This window comes from Gallinula chloropus (assembly GCF_964237585.1).
Source record: "Gallinula chloropus genome assembly, chromosome: 5".
Classification (NCBI taxonomy): domain Eukaryota; kingdom Metazoa; phylum Chordata; class Aves; order Gruiformes; family Rallidae; genus Gallinula; species Gallinula chloropus.
Window position 1 is genome coordinate 57,379,059 of NC_140090.1, and position 17,659 is coordinate 57,396,717.

Genomic DNA, 17,659 nt, shown 5'->3' on the forward strand with positions numbered 1-17,659 from the left:
GGAAATTCATGCTGGCATGTTTCATTAATTTGGCACTGCAACAAGAGGAAATGTGGGCCTAATTTCATTTGTATGGATTAAGAAATGTGTCAGTTTTTCCCTTCTGTCTCTCTAGGGCATTTTTTTACTGCAAGGCCTGTCATGATGACATCACAGATCCCAAAAGGATAAAAAAATGTGGCTGCAAACGGCGTAAGTAATATTTCTGTCTCTCTCTTCTTCTCTTTCATTAACTGTTAGGCCTTGAATAGTATCTGTACATGCATTTACGTGTTTTACACAGTGGTACAGAAAAGCTAAGACATAAATGCCTAGCAATATAGTGAGTGCCATTTGCATTTCTGAAGTCCACGTCTTTTTATTACATTTCACACCACTTTCACCTGTTTCTCCATGAAAAAGTCCTTTAGGGTCCAAAATTAACAAAATGTGAGAATTAAACCAAGCTAGATCTACTTGTGGAAGTTTCTGAGTTAAGAATGAGATAACAGTTAGTTCTCCTCTTGTTCAGACCATGCAGAAATCCTGTAATTTCAATAGTTTTATGTAAAGAACTTTTGTCTATCTTACTGAACATAATTTTGTAAAGGAAGAAACTAGGAAATAATATTCCATCATATAACTATTGAAGAAACAATCTATTACTGAAATAAATGGTCAGTTTTACTGAAGAAAGGGATTTTTCAGGAAGAAATTAAATATTAGTGCCTCTTTATGTATCTTTTAGAAGATGCCGTAGCTGTAATGCTAATATTTGGTTTAGTTTGTTTCTTAGGTCTGATCTTCAAATTGTTTGGAAAATTTTGCATGAAGAAATAATTGAATTTTGGAATTGAGATCAGACTTTGCACCTGTATTTTTATAAATATCTGGAAATTAGTATTTTATCTATGTATAGGTTGAAAGGACTCTTTGCAGGAACTCTCACAACCATGTTTCGGCCAAAGATGTGTTTGACCCACTCATATTTGTAATACCGATATCAAAAGGATTCAATATGTAAATATCTACATTCATTGCATGGTATTCTGCCATGGAAAAGGTCATTCTATTCAAAAGTACTGATTAGGTAAATTGAAAGATTTGAGAAGAGTTTGATTATGTGTATTTTACCATTACTTTTAAAAGGGAAAAAGATATAAATCTGGTCATAGTGTTATCACCACACTGTCTCAGAGGATGGAAGAAAGCATAAACTTGACTTTCTCTGACTTAAGTGCCTTCAATTGGTGAATTTAGTTTATTTTAAAAAAGAAAAAAAATACATCAAGTTTTTAAAGAAACTCCTCTCTCCACAAAAATCGGGAGTATGGAACAAAGCAGTATAATTGAGAGAAAGCAGCTGAAACGCTGACACAAAATCCTATTTATCCTCCCAATAGCCACAAGGAGAGCAAAGCACATGGAAAGCATGCCTGATGTGGAAGGAATGTATGCATTGCCTAACATATTGGAAAAAAATTGTTCAAGAACAGTTTATCTGTGTGAGAATGTGACCTTTGAACTGCTGCCAAAGCCAGTGAGGCTGCTGAGTAAGTTCTGGTAAAGCTAGTTGCAAATGCCATGGGGTTTCTGTAACTCTCAAACCCAGTCTTTTTTTCCAAATTATGAAACAGTTAGAGAGACATTAGCTGCTTAATTTTATCTGATTCTGTCAAAAAAAGGGCTATTTTATTTGTATTCTCTACTCCTCCTTCACATAGTATATGCTTTTCACACGTGCTGATTAAATAAAAACAATCCCAGAGAGCTGTTTATTTTAATGTGAGATCTACACTTCTCATTGAATCAGGAATTCACAATATAAAGGGCAAAAAACCTTTATTATGTGTTAATGAAAATCAACGTAACCTCCTCAGTACTAGGAAACTGTGGAGAAAAGAGTATCCTGTGATCCAACCAGCACAATGGATACATTACCAGCAGTAGGGCCATGGAGAGGTGAGAGTGACAACTTCTGTGTGTAGCACTAGGAGATGTTCCAAATGGCATGGTCATACGTATCCATTTAATAAAAGGAGGGGTGTTAGACAGATGAAGCAGCACAATGATGGGGTTAGTGAGGCTGAAGGAGGTGACTGTCAGAGCTGCTGCAGTGAGCACTGAATGTTAAGGGGGGAATCCTCTGAGTCAGGTGAAAAAGAAAAAAATGACAGCAAGAGTAAAATGTTAAATTTGCCTTTCCTACTACCCTCATTTGCCCCCTCCACTGTCCTTTCCTGCATACACACACATAAGGTGATCAGATACTGTGATAGCTGGCAGCTCGCAATACAGCCAAGAACAGCTTCCACTTAGCAGCATGCTCACAACTATTAGGAATAATACAATTGCATTGCTATTAAAGTCCTGCCAATCAGCAAAAAAATTAAATGAAAAATTTCAACAGTAATTAGTGATTTTTGGTCTTTCAAATTTTGATGACAATCTTGAGATCCCTTTTATGGGACCTGATATTTTTAAAGGTAAGTCTTTAGTGGAGTCTATTATTCACATAAAATGTCGTAGCTTTAGCTTTCAAATCACTAATCACTTTTGAAAAATTGTAACTGAATTATCCATCTGTAAGCTACACAAATCATTGGTCTTAAAAAATGCAGTCTAACCAAAACAAAGCATAAATTAAGAAAACTCTTTCCCTATTGAATTAAGCAACTGTCAACTGATCTGTCAACAGCTAATATGTCAATTTGATTTTTAGAGACGCTGCAAATAGTCACACATGCAAATATGTAGTCCTATATGATAAAAATATATTTTAATTAGTAAGTAACATAGCAATTAGAGACAGCTGAATGCAGAAAATGTGTGAGATTAAATGGAAGGTTGTATGGAAAAATATTGATGCATTTAGGTGAATTAAATGTGAAAGAATATCTTTACATGGAAAACTTAATTATGGTGGCATTAATTAATGCAGCTTCCTGTGGTACTTGAAAACCACATTCTTTAATAATGCATCTGAGGTTGCACATCGATTTAGATACTGTCTGAACATTAGCTTGTGGTATTGTTGGGGTCTAAACGTGAGTCTGACCTACATAGCCATTTGTCCAAACCTGTTAGGTCTAATATTAATAATTCAGGGCAGATCAGTACATTTCCACAAGGCCAGGGATAATTAAAGTAACCTCGCTTTCCTTTTGCAGTTTCTTTGTCATCCTTTTTTCCTTTACCCATCACACTCTCTGAATAACATATGAATGCTGATGTCACATTGTCCAGAGAAATGCTTGTGTGAAATTTTATTCACAGATTGTTAATATTTTTTAATGCTTTCAATCTCTTTCCTATTCCATTTAACTGTAGTTTTTGCAGCAAGGGGCCAAACACATGTATATATTTATATAAAATGCAGCCACGTTGGAATGAAATCTCTAAACTGGATGACCTGCTCTTCCTGTTTCTTTCATTTTGTGCAACAGCTATGGTCTAATTCTCTATATATTTTTTCCAGTGACAGTACTTGCTGTGAATGGTGGGGGTTGAACCCCAGAGGGGACATATCATTTGTACATTGATGTGTTTGAAGGAATTTCTTTTAATCTATGACAATTGACAAACTTTTGATTTATTTTTCCTCTTGCTGCCTTGGAACACGGCCCCTACTATATTTTAACTGCACACTGATAGTGATCTATTGTGAGTAAAAATGGGTTCCCTGTAGCCCAGAGTGCGGTCCAACCTGTCTTTCTCTAGCAGAGAGTATTTTTGTTCAGTATTTTGGTTCTTTTCTTTATTTATGTTGCATGTAGCAGTGACGTCATACCCACAAGTTTCTCATCGTTTACACCCACGGAGATTAGGGTGACGTTGAAGAAAATACAGCAGTTTTCCCCTCTTCCACCTTTTTGCCCCTTTTTTTCCAGAACCTTATTTTTTAATCCCTATTTGAGAACAAGATCTTGGCAATGGCATTTCCTTTAAATCATTCTAGAGATATCTCACGAATTTTTAGGGATCTCGGTTAGGCCGGAGTAATTACCACTCTAGCACCGTTTGCCTCGTTGAGTGCAATTCTTTATCTTTTCCATTGAATAGCTGACACAAAGAGGAACACAATAGTTTCTTACTGTCCTTATCTAACTCCTTTCTTACCATTGGGAAAAAAAAATAAAATGACATGGGGGGTGAAGCTAGGCAGTGAATTAGATGTGTGGCTGACTCCTAATGTATAAACTTACAGGTATCTTCAACAGGAAACAAGCTATAGTGATTATTTTTCCCTGCTTGCTTGTTTTGAAATTAATTACATGATTAGAGCCACACAGACTTTTCGGTACCTAAACTGTAAAGCTTTATATTATTGTATCTAGAATACCAACTTTATAGACCACTTCATGTCAATCTAAGTCGTGCCGCTTGACTGTGAACAGAATCTATGAAGGCTCTCATCAGCCACTTTTAGTGTGTACAGTTGTGGTAATTTAAATAGACATAGTATTTGGGACATGGAAAGAATTTGCTGCCAAGCAAATCCAAGCACTGCAAAGATATGTGCCGGTCATAGGGCAGTGCTGGGATTATATATTATATGAAATATCAAATATTTCATAGCTGCAGTGAGGCATTACTCTACCAGATCGAGGCTGCTAACCGTACCATGTAACTGCAGCTATTCTAAATAAGTGAGGCTGTGCGACTTTTTCGACATTATCACTGGATATTCCAAATTTATTATGCATTAACACGTCAAGCCTTAATCAGGATCGAGATATATTTTGCCCTCATAGCTGTACGCACCACAGGATCTTGCGAACAATTAAGGAAAGTTTTACACTCCTGGCATTGCCTAGATGGAATTGTGATGGCCATCATTATGATTGCCATTATTTACTATCTGTCTTATTGTGGTGCCTGCAAACTACACTAAAGGACTGATATTTGTTGTGGTGGCAAGCATTCAAACAGAGAACACACAAATTTCTCCAAAGATCTATTTTCAGCCAATAGAAAGACACAGCAGAAAAATGGGGCAACACAAGAAAAGCAGCTTGTGAACCAGAAAGAAACTAATTTCTATAGATAAAAGGATTAATCCTGTTGGCTTTGAGGCAGAGTAATTTGGATTCATTTGAAGCAATGTATTTGTTTTAATTATGTTTCTAAGTTGAGGCCTTTCTGGATCAGAGAACTTAGTTTAAATAGTAATAAATAAACAAATAAGAGAGAGATCTTCACGCTAAGGGAAGATTAAAAAAGAAAAGGTCATGTTGCTTTGACTTCTTTTTTTCCATTTCCCCAATAGCTTGTTTTTTCAGAGCTGCAGTTAGCTTTGAGAGTGCACTGACTGAGAGTCTTCTTTAAAGTAATGAAGAAAGGTCATGATCAGATTTGAAAATTAAAATGAATTGGTCTATAAATGTGCCATTATTTCAAAACTCACCTATCATTCATATAGCTACTAAAATAGGGGGAAATGTCCACTCAGGTTGCCTGCTGTTTCTACGGTTTTGATAAAGAACAGCACTGCATGAATTAGAGCAACCAACTAACTAATTGCCTTTGATCACAGAAAATTAAAAGATAGTGCTGACTTGGTGGTCTTGAAGTTGTTTTGTAAAAAATAAATAATGGAGAGATAGCTTTGCCTGTTGTGCTAAGAAAAAAATAAATTCTCACAAACAGTTTAAGATATGCTGCTGTATTTTTCAGGAAACTGTAATTGTGCTAGAGAAGTCCTTTCAATATTTCAGTCTCATGATACTAACCAGCATTTCTAAAAGGCAATCAGTTCAGTCTGGTCGTCCTTTAATGCTGCTGCTATTTTGCTCGTAGTGTGAATCATGAGAACTTGATGAATTGAAATGACGCTATATACATTTCAATTCTTAAGTGTAGTGGGACCTTTTTTATTACCATTTGCTGGTCAAGAAACTGCCAGTTCATCTTCTTAACCAGCTGTTATCTCATAGAGATCCACTAGATGTCCTCGTAGATCTACTTTTTGTTACCGTTGCGGTCACAGGAAAAACTGCTACAGTGGCGGGCGGAATACGAGGATTGGGTAGACTTTGTGCTTCTAAAAAGAAAAAAAACCCTGCAAAGATGAAGGGATACTTTGTTCTGCTTGCTTTAAAAAAAAGGAGCTGTTCCTTGACATCTTAGGTAGAGAATAATCTGCAGTTTCCTTTGTTTATTTTTGCAGCTGGAAATATTTCCCCTTACTGTTTGTGAACTCTAAGTAACACTTCAGATCCAGAAAATCTAGACATTTTGACTGGACTTTTTTAGTTTTTGAGATCAGAAAGCAAGGTAGTGCTAGAAGTTTAGACATCTAGGGTGTATGCCTTCCTTATTAGAATGGAAGGCTATTGTCTTCTGAGACAAATTACAACAAAAAAAGGTTTTTTAAGTATTTATTTACTTGATCAATAATTGTCAGAAATTCTGCTTTCCATTTGCTTTTACAAAATCAGGATATTACTAGTCCATATATGCCTTGTTTTGACAGTAAATTATTTAAGTAGACTGATTTCCACGTCCATGATAACTTTCCCTGATATTTTTACTAATTCATTTTACAAAACTGTGGGATTGTCATCATAGTAAGTAGAAGGATATATTCTTCCTTTTTGTCCATTGATTATTATTCAGTTGAAAATAGGGAACTAATTTTCTTTATGTCCCAACTTACATTTTCACTAGTTGCAAATGACAGTTCTATTCAACATTCATAACATTTCTATGAATAGAAATTAGTTGATTCTTATGCAGGTGCTACAGGTGTCAAATGAATTTAACACCCACCCAGAGGCTGTTCTTAAGGTCCCCCTGTGTCTCTGATGACTCCCATTTTTTGTTAATGTTTATGGAAGTTTCATAGGAAGTGGTATATGTGTGGCTGAACCATTTAAAATCATTTCTGTCTTGTCTTTGATCTTGTCACTAGTCATCCCTACTAATAATCCATGTTTTGTTTATTTAAAATAAAATGAATATTGTATTTGGTATGAATGTAACAATGACTGTATAAAAGGAATGAAGAGTAACAGCATGTTTTCTTTTCAAAATGTATTGCTCTGATACGCAGTTGCTTATATACTGGTTGAAACCCTTATAGCAAGTCCTTTCTGCTACTTATATTTCCAGGTCCAAGCCTGTTTCCTGCATGTTAATGATGCGAAATATTAAAGTAATGCATGATATCCAGAACAACTGATAATAGTAGTTAAAAACAGTCCCTGAAAGGGCATTGCTTTTGAGAAGTGCCATGGAGTCCTTCCCCTATTGAACAGAAGGGCTTAAATTTTCCACTTCATTGGTTTAAGTCTGATGAAAATGGTACAAAAAGTTTTCCTTCCCAACTCTCTTTGCCCTTGACGATGATTTCTTTTAATTTTCATAAATGTGTCCTAACCTATTATTAACTGTTGACAAGATATGGCTACAAGTAAATGAAAACCAGGGACTGTTGCTAACCAATGACATAGCAGTTGAGAATTTCTGAACAGTGTGTTTTACTACAGCATTTGATTAGAAAAAGTCCTTCAAAACAGCTATAATTAAAACAAAATGGGCCTGCCTTTTACTGTACTAATGTTAGTGTTTCTCACAAATACCCTTTATTTTTCTTTCATTTCCTTAAAGTGAAAATAATAAAATAGGCATCATGGAAAGAATTCCACATTTTGGTAACATTCCTTTTTCTGCCCAACTTTTCAATTTTAAAGAATGTGTTGGGAAGAGTTAGAAAGAGGGGAACAATGGGAAAACAAATGCTGTTTTGAATTTTCTGTGTAGTTTGAATGTGTATGCATCAAAAGCTGCAGTGGAAACCTTCTTTCTAAACGCCAAGCTCTGAGGAATGATGTACCGTGCAATGAACAAGCCTGATGCTGCATGATGACTTTCTGAACAGCTATAAGATAACTCTACTAGGATGCTAAGAGAACATGGCATTAGTCATGTGAGCAAAGTTTTAGAGGAATGGAGTCGCTGCTGAAGAGATCACTCATTCATCTCCCTCAATGCCTGTTTTCCACAATCATAATGTTACCCTTGCTTGACAAGTATACTGTATGGCAAGTCATCAAGGCCTTAGAACAGGACTTGACCCATTTGAGTGATTTCAATCCCTCTTCCCTGGTGACTGTGGCATTAAGAAACTGGGAAAAAAAAAAAAAATAAAAGTCATTACTGTAATGCAAAAAGACATCCTAAACTGAAGTTACAGGCCAGAGAAACATTACCTTTTTTCTGCATTTGCTTTTAAGGTTTTGTTTTTGCCTGTCAGCGTTCTGTTTTGTTTTCAGTATAATCGAGTCAGTTCAATCTAAACCATTACCAAAAGTGTTGGTTCAGTGCAACATGTGAAACAATCTAAGTGGCCTTTGCATTTCTTCAGACTTAAACATGCCTGTGATTCAGGTAATTGCAAGTGTGTTTTATAAAATATGATGCTGTATATTTCTAGAAATATATAACAAGGACATTCGGATGACTGCAGGATATAAACGGTCTATTCTAACCTGGCACTCCTTTTGGAATTAGCCCTTAATTCAACATGCAGTTATTTGGTTCTCTGTCTATGTTTGAATCCAGAGCAGAAAACGTGCCGATGGTTGGTTCAGCATGTTTCAATGGACCAATGCTCTGTGTGCTTTTGGTGATGCCTTATTTGTGAACTGATTTTAATGTGAAGCATATTTACCATTATTGGTTGTGTCTCTTATATGGGCAAATTTTGGTATTCTGTCAAGAGTTAATTTGAATTTCTGAAGATATAATGTAAATGAAGAAAATTTTTCAGAAAATTTTATTAACATCTCGTAGCTCTCTATTAATGTGTAATTTATTGCAACAGAGGAGTTCCCTGGCACACTTTAATACAGAGAAAGTATTAGCATATGTTTAAGAATAAATATATTTATATATATGTATATATATGTATGTATGTGTATAATGTATATGTGTGTGTGAGTGTATGTATGTAAGAATATATGTGTATGTATGTGTTTGTGTGTGTATACATACATATATATAGAGATATATAAAAGTCTTTGAATTTTACAGAAAGCAGCATAGACCAAAAATACCTAATGGAATGGATTATCAACTTTAGATTTTTCATTTTAGCCCAGTAGTATTAATTGTGCCGAGGGAAAACTATATTCTTGGGATTTTCTGCTTTTACTATGTTCTTTTTTTGATCCAAACACTTGACTGTAAAACAGTAATTCTTCCCCATGTCTGCGGTCACCCTATAAGACTGAACAGAAATAAAGAGCAATTTTTCTTTTGCCCTACTTTTAATGTACAGCCAAAATGTTATCAGTAATCTCACTGCATTTTTTTTTCCCTGGGTCAAGACTGTTACTATAAACTAAGGCCTGTATTAAATCCCGTAAATTACCTTCCAGCTGCCTTGTTATATATATAACCTTGCCATTAACCTGCTGCTCTTCCTCTCCTCCCATCCAACACATGGTTATAGCCAAGATGTCCATCTACAAGAGAATGAAACTGGCATGTTGTTTTGATTGCGGACGCTCTGAGCGTGACTGCTCTTGCATGTCAGGCAGTGTACATAGTAACATGGACACCCTTGAGAGAGCCTTCCCACTTTCTTCTGTCTCTGTTAATGATTGCTCCACCAGTTTACGTGCCTGTAAGTTTTAACACCAACACATGCTGTTCCATGTCTGTGGTGTCTGTGATATCATCCCCGTCTTGTGTCGTACATTGTACTTCTGTGAGTTTTACTGGGCTGATGCTTTTTTTTAAAAAAAGTCAAACCCAAATTTTAATACAGCTCTGTATTTATATTTCTGTTTCAATTTATTTTTGATACGAAAAATGTAATTCATTATTTTGCTTTCTGTGCTCTTTATGAAGCATGCTCTTGCAATAGCATGCAAGAACTTAGTAGTGCAGTTTGGTGACATCTTTTTTATTTAATTCATACAATATAAATTGTCATTTATTAAGCAATAAGTGAATTAAACAATAAGTACGTCAGTGAAGGAACAGGTCTGTGCCTAAATCTGTCACCGGTGCTAAGTGGACAGATTTAATAGTGCTAGCACTAGAACAGCATACAATAGGCAGTGAATAAATATTCAGGATACAGTGTAGTAGCTGAACTGAGGTAGTTGGAATTCTTTTTTATGCTGCTACCATTATCTTTAGTTTTGTTTGTAACCCTTCATTCTCAATAACACAGGATCTTATGCAAAATGTTTTTACTTTTTGTAGTGACTTTTTAGAAGGGCTAGCCTGATGCAATTATTTTTAAAATAACTTGTAGAATCTGTCCCATTACCATTCTGGAATATGCCCCAAGAGGTCTTTTGAAAGAGTTGACACGGAGAAGACAGAGAAGTTAGAGTAATTCTGCATAGACATTAATTCTTTTGGCAAGCAGTAGAGATTTAAAGACTTCCTTTATGTCAACAGATGAGGAAGATTGTTCAATAAAATGGAGGGTTTTAATATTTTAAAATTTTCTTATCCTTTTTAGAAACTCATAACAGGCAAAACTATGTCTTGGGACAGGAACTGTTTTCCTTTTCCCTACCTAAGCTGCAAAGAAAAACTATAAAATTATTCAGCTACATCTATAAGGAGTATAAGGAGTTTTGAACAGGAAGCACGTCCACTTTACATTACAAGTCATCAAGGATAAAAATGCCTCCCACTACTAAGAGTATAATGTAGTTCGCATATTATGCATCTGGTTGCCTTTTGATACCATGTGTGTATTGCAGTATATAATCCAAGTGGTGAATGACTGTGCTTTAACTAGTTTGACATATGAACTATTTTTCCAGACACAAATGTGCACTATATAACAATACTATGATTTTTTCAGCATTTTTTTGTCTGAAGAGTGTATCAAACTGTATTTCTTAAAAACATTACCAGGAATCTCTTTGCATATGTGTATGAGCACTCTGAATACCCTTTTTATCTACTTGGTTGCATCACCTCCAGGAATATGGTTCTCAGTGTTAAGTCCTGTTCCAAGTTACAGGAGTTTTTAATCCTTCAAGGAGACCTTTATCAGAGTAAAAGGTAGCAAAACCTATTTTAAGAAAAGCGAACAAGAAAGTTCCCTGGATTGAGAATTACTGCAAGCAGTGTTACTTACACAGCCTAACAGCCTCAGTAACACGCTGCCTGGTATAGTGCATTAATGCAGCCTAGTAGAGAGTATGTGGTTGGGTTCCAGCACTGGTGTTAACAGCAACCAGATCAGGTTAAATGAATGTGCCCCTTAGAAATGAGGAATATTTCTGCCATTAGCACTATTTGGCAAGGAAAGAGAAACCATAAGTTACAGATTTACCATAGCATTCAAGTCCACTTAAGACTCTACAGAGGCAGATAAAGTAAACATTTTTGATTGTGTTACTTGCTGAGCCAAAAACCTCCACAATAATGTTATTATGGCCACCAAAACCAAAACTGTTGGGAAACTTGTTATATACATGTTATATTTTGAAGGATAAGTGATATTAACAGTTTTGTGGGTTTTTAGCATCCTATCTTTCAAAGGTCTTTTAACCCTTTATCACTCCATGAAATCAAAAGAGATCTTGTTCTTCCCCATGTGAGACTAGTCACCTTTGACTGTTAATAATAAGTACAAAAATCAATACCAATTCACACTCTTTGCAAAGCAGCAGAAGTCTTTCCTTCCTAATCAATTAATATATTTATATATAGACATGCAGCGTTTCACTGGCAAGGCTTCAATAGAAATCAGTGTGTTTTCTTTGCAGTGCACAAGGGTTGTATGATGCCCATCTTGACAGAGCTAGTTAACTCAAAGAATGGCGGTGAGAGTCAGCTTTTCATTAAATATGAGCAGATGTGAAATGTAGAGTGTTTGACAATTAGAAATGGCAGCAGCAGGGCCCCAGAATCAAAGTGAGGTCAGATTGGTGGATCAGATTACCTCTCTTACATTCTTTAGTTGTTCTGAAAATCATTTTGAATTAGTGTCAGTGGAGCCATGATGGGTTTTGCCCTTTGTCTTTTATGCTAGGGCTGTATTGTTTCCCCAGACACTCATTAAAGGTCATTATACTATTACAGGGCTTGCTTTGGTCGTGGTGCCCCAATTGGGCTGTTTTGCTTCTACAATTGCTTAATGCATTTCTCTCTCTTTTCTCGCTCTCTTTTCTCACTCACTTTCATAAAAGCAGGCTGTGTTGTTTTGTTGTTTTTTTTTTTTTTTTTTTCTCTCAAGGTAAATACAATCACAGGCCATTGTGTGAAATTTCTTGAAACAATGAGTAGCTTTTGTAAAAATTAATGCTGTTAGCAGGAGTCCGTTGTCAAGTAGAGGATATCAATTTACATATTCAATGATGTACATGGGATTTAGTGTACTAATTACATAATACATTAAGTGACACTTGCAGTGTATTTTCCACTGTGAATCAGTTTCTCTGTTGTTATATTGTTGCCTGTACTTCCAGCAAATGAAAATCATAATTTAATTAAATATAATTACATTAAAATAGCTTTTGAGTTTATGGGCAGCTGTTCAGGGGGGTGGAAGGGGGCATGATTTTTCTAAATGTCAGCTAATAGAATTTTAATTATTTTTTGTGTTTATGTATCTACATTTTTTCAGATTTAGCTGCTTTTGGTAGCTTGTTGCATGAGCAGCAGTCAAATGGTCTAAGTATTTTTTGTATTGGAGACTGAAGTGAATTAAAGTGAAGAGAGGCACTTAGCCACTGAAAAACTTGGGATGATTTATACAGTGAAATTATGTTACTAATACGTGTGATGTTTCACTTTAGGTCTGTGCCAAATCCTGGGGAGTGTCATTCAAGTGGTTGATACAGACAGAATCCTAACCTGAAACATTTAATTCCTGTGGTTTTGTTTCACCATATGGCTGCTACTTCTCAGGAACTTGTCACTGATACTAGGCCCAGGAATACCTAATTCAGCTTATGAGAAAACATGCTTTGGTATGCTCTGATAGTTCCGAGAAGCTTCATGTGAAGACGTTGACTTTGTGTGAATATCAGGGATGTCCAGACACAAAAGATAGGAATATCACTATCTTTTGAATTCAGTGTTCAGCACAAACTCTTAGCCATCCTATCTGGAAAGAAAGACCATGCCAAGACAAGCTAGAGAAAGCTTAACTTTTGAAAGTAGCCAAAACATGTCACTAGCAGTGTGACAAAGCCAGTTTAGAAACATATATTCTTCTGGTCTTCTAGTGCCATCACATGTTTTTTACTGAACAAGAAGTTAGCTGCTGAGTCTTTCTCAAAAGACCTAAAATTGCATTCTGAAATATTGAATGAACATTTTGGGTAGCTTGAATAAGGATGGCTGTTGAACAAGTTTGATACAGTGTGCTGAAGCTGTTTGGCAGTTTAGTTTAGCAGGTTAGGTCAAGGAACGTTGTCCACTTCATTGACCTGTGCAGTGTAGAACTTGCCTGTGTATCTTTACAATTTAAAAAACCAAATTCTATAATGAGACTACAAATGACTTGTCACTCACATGCACACATTGGTCAGTGGATCTAAACTCTTCAGTTATATAATTATTCTTGGGCTTTCTAAATGAGTTGTATGTCCGGCATTCCTAGATTACTGTCTGAAAAGACAACTTTGTCTTTATTTCTCCTAGAATGTAAGAGCCATATCCTCTGCTTTCTAGAGGATAAAACTAACCTACTACTTCTCTAGTCCTGCTGAAGTAGCCAAGAAAACAGGAAACACTTGCTTTTGTGGATGAGCTATAGGTGAGGGAAGGACCTATCTGCACCCTGTCAAAGGACAACTTTCAGTGCTAGAATTGTCTTTTAATTCTTTAGCAACAATGGTTTCCCTTTTAAAGGATGCATGTACCACCTTATGGTGGCTAGAGTCTTTGAGGTTCTCAAACCAGCTATAAGTATGATCCCATTTACATTATAACTGTAATACTCTGAAGAGGAAAGGTTGAGGTACTCCACTTGCTCTCTTCCACTACACACCTTTCCTGCACTGTGACAGTTCTGTTGTGGACACGGGAGTGATGGGGAGTCATTTGCTCTGAAATTCTTACTTTTGCATTTGTTTCATAAACACCTTTCTCTTTAATATAACTCAGTGATCCCTGTGTGGTCACAGTGTCTTGTCTTTGTTCTGCACAAGAAGCAAATAGCACACCTTTAATGTTTTGAGGAAGAAACTGAAAGAGTAAATAAGTGATTGGGTCTGCTTGTAAAGGAGAGACAGATGTTGCCCCTCAAGGATGGCATTATAAGCAAGTTATTATAGTCAGATTGTTACATTTCTATAGCTCACTTCTGTGGAATTAATTCACCTCTGAATACTAGAGAATGATACAGCATTATCTTGTGTAGTTTTTGTGTTTTTTTGGTTATTTTTTGTTTTGGTTTGGTTTTGGGTTTTTTTTGGGGGGTATTAATGAGATTAGTGAAAACAGGATATTAAAGTGCTAACAATTTCCTATTAATTCAATGCCATAGAGAATATAAATCACAACCCTCTGAACTATGCTTTGGATAATAGACTGATTTTCCTAAACATAGTTTCAAATACTGTTCGTTCTTTTATGGTGACAGTTTTTTACTTCAGTTACATCAGCTCATGTATACCATGTATTCAGGTTCGCATTCCTGAGAATGGGAATGTCTATGATGTTTCCTCTACAAAATCGCATCTGTTCCTCTTCAAAATACTGAAAATAATGTAAAAATGGACACCTGTGCATGTTTTAGAGAGTTCAATTTGGAGAGAAAATATTATTTTAGATAACTCAGTTACAGGTGGAAAAAAGTCTGGCATATAGATCTTCATGTAGTCTGTATTGCTACTGGGTAATGAAGAAAACCAAATTAGCTTCCTTCGATGCCTTCTCAGAATTGCACTACTGTTAAGAAAGCTATTGTTACCAAAACTGGCCAATGGGATTTTGAAGCATATAAAACCAAACAATAGAACAATTGAAAGGAAATACCAATATGGGAGAATCCTGTGCTGTTCTGTAGAGGTTCATATGGTGTAGCTACTGACATGAAGTCAATGCTTGTACGTGCTAGAGATTTGCCATATTTGCAGCCTGTGGTACTGGTAAATCAGAACCCAGGCACTATGGGAACTGCTTTTCTGAGAATGAAAATCTTCTGGTTACTCTTCCACTTTCACACTAGTTCATATTTATAATTCTACGTAACCTCCTTTCTTTCCAACATCACTTGGTGGCAGTCAAAGAAAGATGCATGCAGGTGTTTCCACTAAAAATAGGATGAACTGACTCAATATATGCTTGCTGGAACAGTTGTTTCACTGAACCAACCCTTTGATTTTTCCACCTTTCTCACTCTTGAGGTGTAGACCTCGAGGTGATACTCTCCTTGATGCAACTGTATGTTTTTCTGCATTGCTAACAGAGATAGAAGCACTTGTCAGAATGGGTTTGTATATACTATCCTGAGACTCCAAGTACCTACTCCATCATTTTTTCCCCATGAATGAATGCACTGGCACTTTTATTCCTTTTCAAACAATTAATAGATGATATTAATCATGGGGGTGGGGTAGAGTGTGTATGGGATTATATGAGTGACTTCAGGTACATAGTTTGACTTGAAGACTAAAAAAATTAATCCCTTTTATTGTTCTATATTTTAAAAGAACCCGAGTACTGCTAAATTATTTAACTTTCCTTTGGATATGATGTCAGAATACTGAGATGTAGACACTGAGATGTAGAAACCAAAGACACCCCCTCCTCCAAACCAAACTGTTCCTTTACAGATGGTAGAATGGTAAAAGTAAGATAGTCTAACTTGTTACTCGTGACCAGAGAACATAAATAACGAAACTCACACCTTTTCAGGTTAGTTTTGTGTTGCAGGATATACCACTATGTCACTGATGGGAGGATGCCCAATTTCTGAGGTCTGTCACTCTTGTATCACCATGGAATGGAGGTACTGCTAAGTTTAGCAGCAAGTCTTCTGAAGAACTGGGAAGGTAGGGGGAGGGAGAGATCAAGAAGTCTGCATTTAATTCCTTTAGGCTACATGTTGAGTAGTGATTCTTACCAGGGTCACATGGAAGAGACTAGTGAGTGGCTTTCTTTGATGGGGACAAGCTAGAAAAGATGCTGTCTGCATCCTATGGAGTGAATTTAGCAGAGGGTCTTATGCAAGGTGACATGGAAATTATGTTTGCATTTTTAGTTCCTGAGTGTGGCTGGTTGTCATGAAACTCACCATGACAGTTTCTTACCACCAGGCAGCAGATTCTTCCTGTTACCTCCTTGGTGTGGGACAGATGCTAGCCGGTTAGCTCTCCTTCTCTACTGTTTCTGAGCTATTTCAAGCGACAGATGCCAGAGCTGGCTCGGTTTCAGCTTGAGCATTTCTGTCATAGCCCTGCCTTGAGCCCAAATTCTGACCTTTACTATATGAAATAAAGTACTTATGAACAAGCAGTGGCTTGATCCAGAGCAGGCTTAGAGCAAATGTCAAGTGTCAAGTCAGTCTCCTGCCTCCTTATTCCACCTGCATTAGGAACCTAGATTAGACCTTAGACTACAGCACTGACTGCCTTAGGCTTTATGGGTCTGGAGAGACATAACTTATTAACAAAGAGTTATTAAATTTTTATCAGTTTTATAACACAATGTAAGTGCCTTCTATGAATCTACATTGTATTCATTATCATTTAAAACGTTAATTAAGTCAAAGTTGCATTTAATTTAGTTCTAAATGTGCCTTTGGGAGGAAGCTTTTAAAAACAGCTGCAGGATTGAGAAGCTCATTGATGCTGGGAAGTTGTTAGTACCACTTTTCAAGATAGGTCCCCCAAGTTGACTGCCATTTTGAGTTGTAGCTAATTTGTGTTGATGTTATTGGGCAAGGTCACAAATTAATATTGAACCAATAACTGCAGAAAGCTATCAGCTTATGCAAATCACAGATACACTTTGATGTGTAATTTGTGTTCTTTTCAAATTTCTTCTAAACTAAAAGGAATGTCTGATTTGTAAAGTCTGTACAGCTTGCACTCCCATCTTTATAATATTTTTTTTTTGACATCCTTATTGGTTGGCTCCTTTTATAAGTGGGATATTGTCCCTCTGATTCATAGAAAAATAAGTCCTCTGGTCTAGATCTTCTGTAGTTGATGTGATTTGAAAATATTGTAACATAAAGAAGGAAGTGCTTTTTAAAATATACAACAGTTTAACATGTAAAGTGGAATGCACTTTGTTATATAAAACCCACTAGAGTAAAAGCCCTCCAAACCAAGTTAAAATACACTTGGTTTGCATTAAGTATGGGAATGTTATTGCTTTTGATGCATTGTCATGTAAAATCAAAAGAAAGAAAGAAAGGAAGAAAGAATCAAGCACAGTATTTCCATAGTGTGATTATTCCATTAACACCCCCAGATATTTAACATAAGCATACCTTTAATTAGGTGAGTAGTCACATTGCTAGCTTAACAGTTAGACTTGAGGATTTTAAAGATCTTTTCCAATGGAAACAATTCTATGTTTCACTGTAGTGTGACCACTAATGCACATGCTAAAAGATTCATAGTTCTAGAATTGGAGACAGAGGGAACAAACCTAATGCTTACCTAAGCTCAGAGAATCCATTGAATTAGAGCTGGAGATCTTCAGATTTAATCAAGTTAAGCACAGACCCAGCAGAGTG

At 36.2% G+C, this 17,659-nt stretch overlaps 1 protein-coding gene across 2 annotated transcripts in view; it reads left to right on the forward strand.

Moving 5' to 3' along the window:
• Nucleotides 1–17,659, forward strand: part of KCNMA1 (potassium calcium-activated channel subfamily M alpha 1) — a gene marked incomplete at its 5' end in the record, with an annotated part of 459,986 nt that overhangs the window by 359,089 nt on the left and 83,238 nt on the right. For both annotated transcript variants that reach the window (XM_084265235.1, XM_084265236.1), the window contains one exon: nt 116–192. In XM_084265235.1, coding sequence (XP_084121361.1) covers nt 116–192 — 77 coding nt within the window. The remainder of the gene's footprint in view (nt 1–115; nt 193–17,659) is intronic.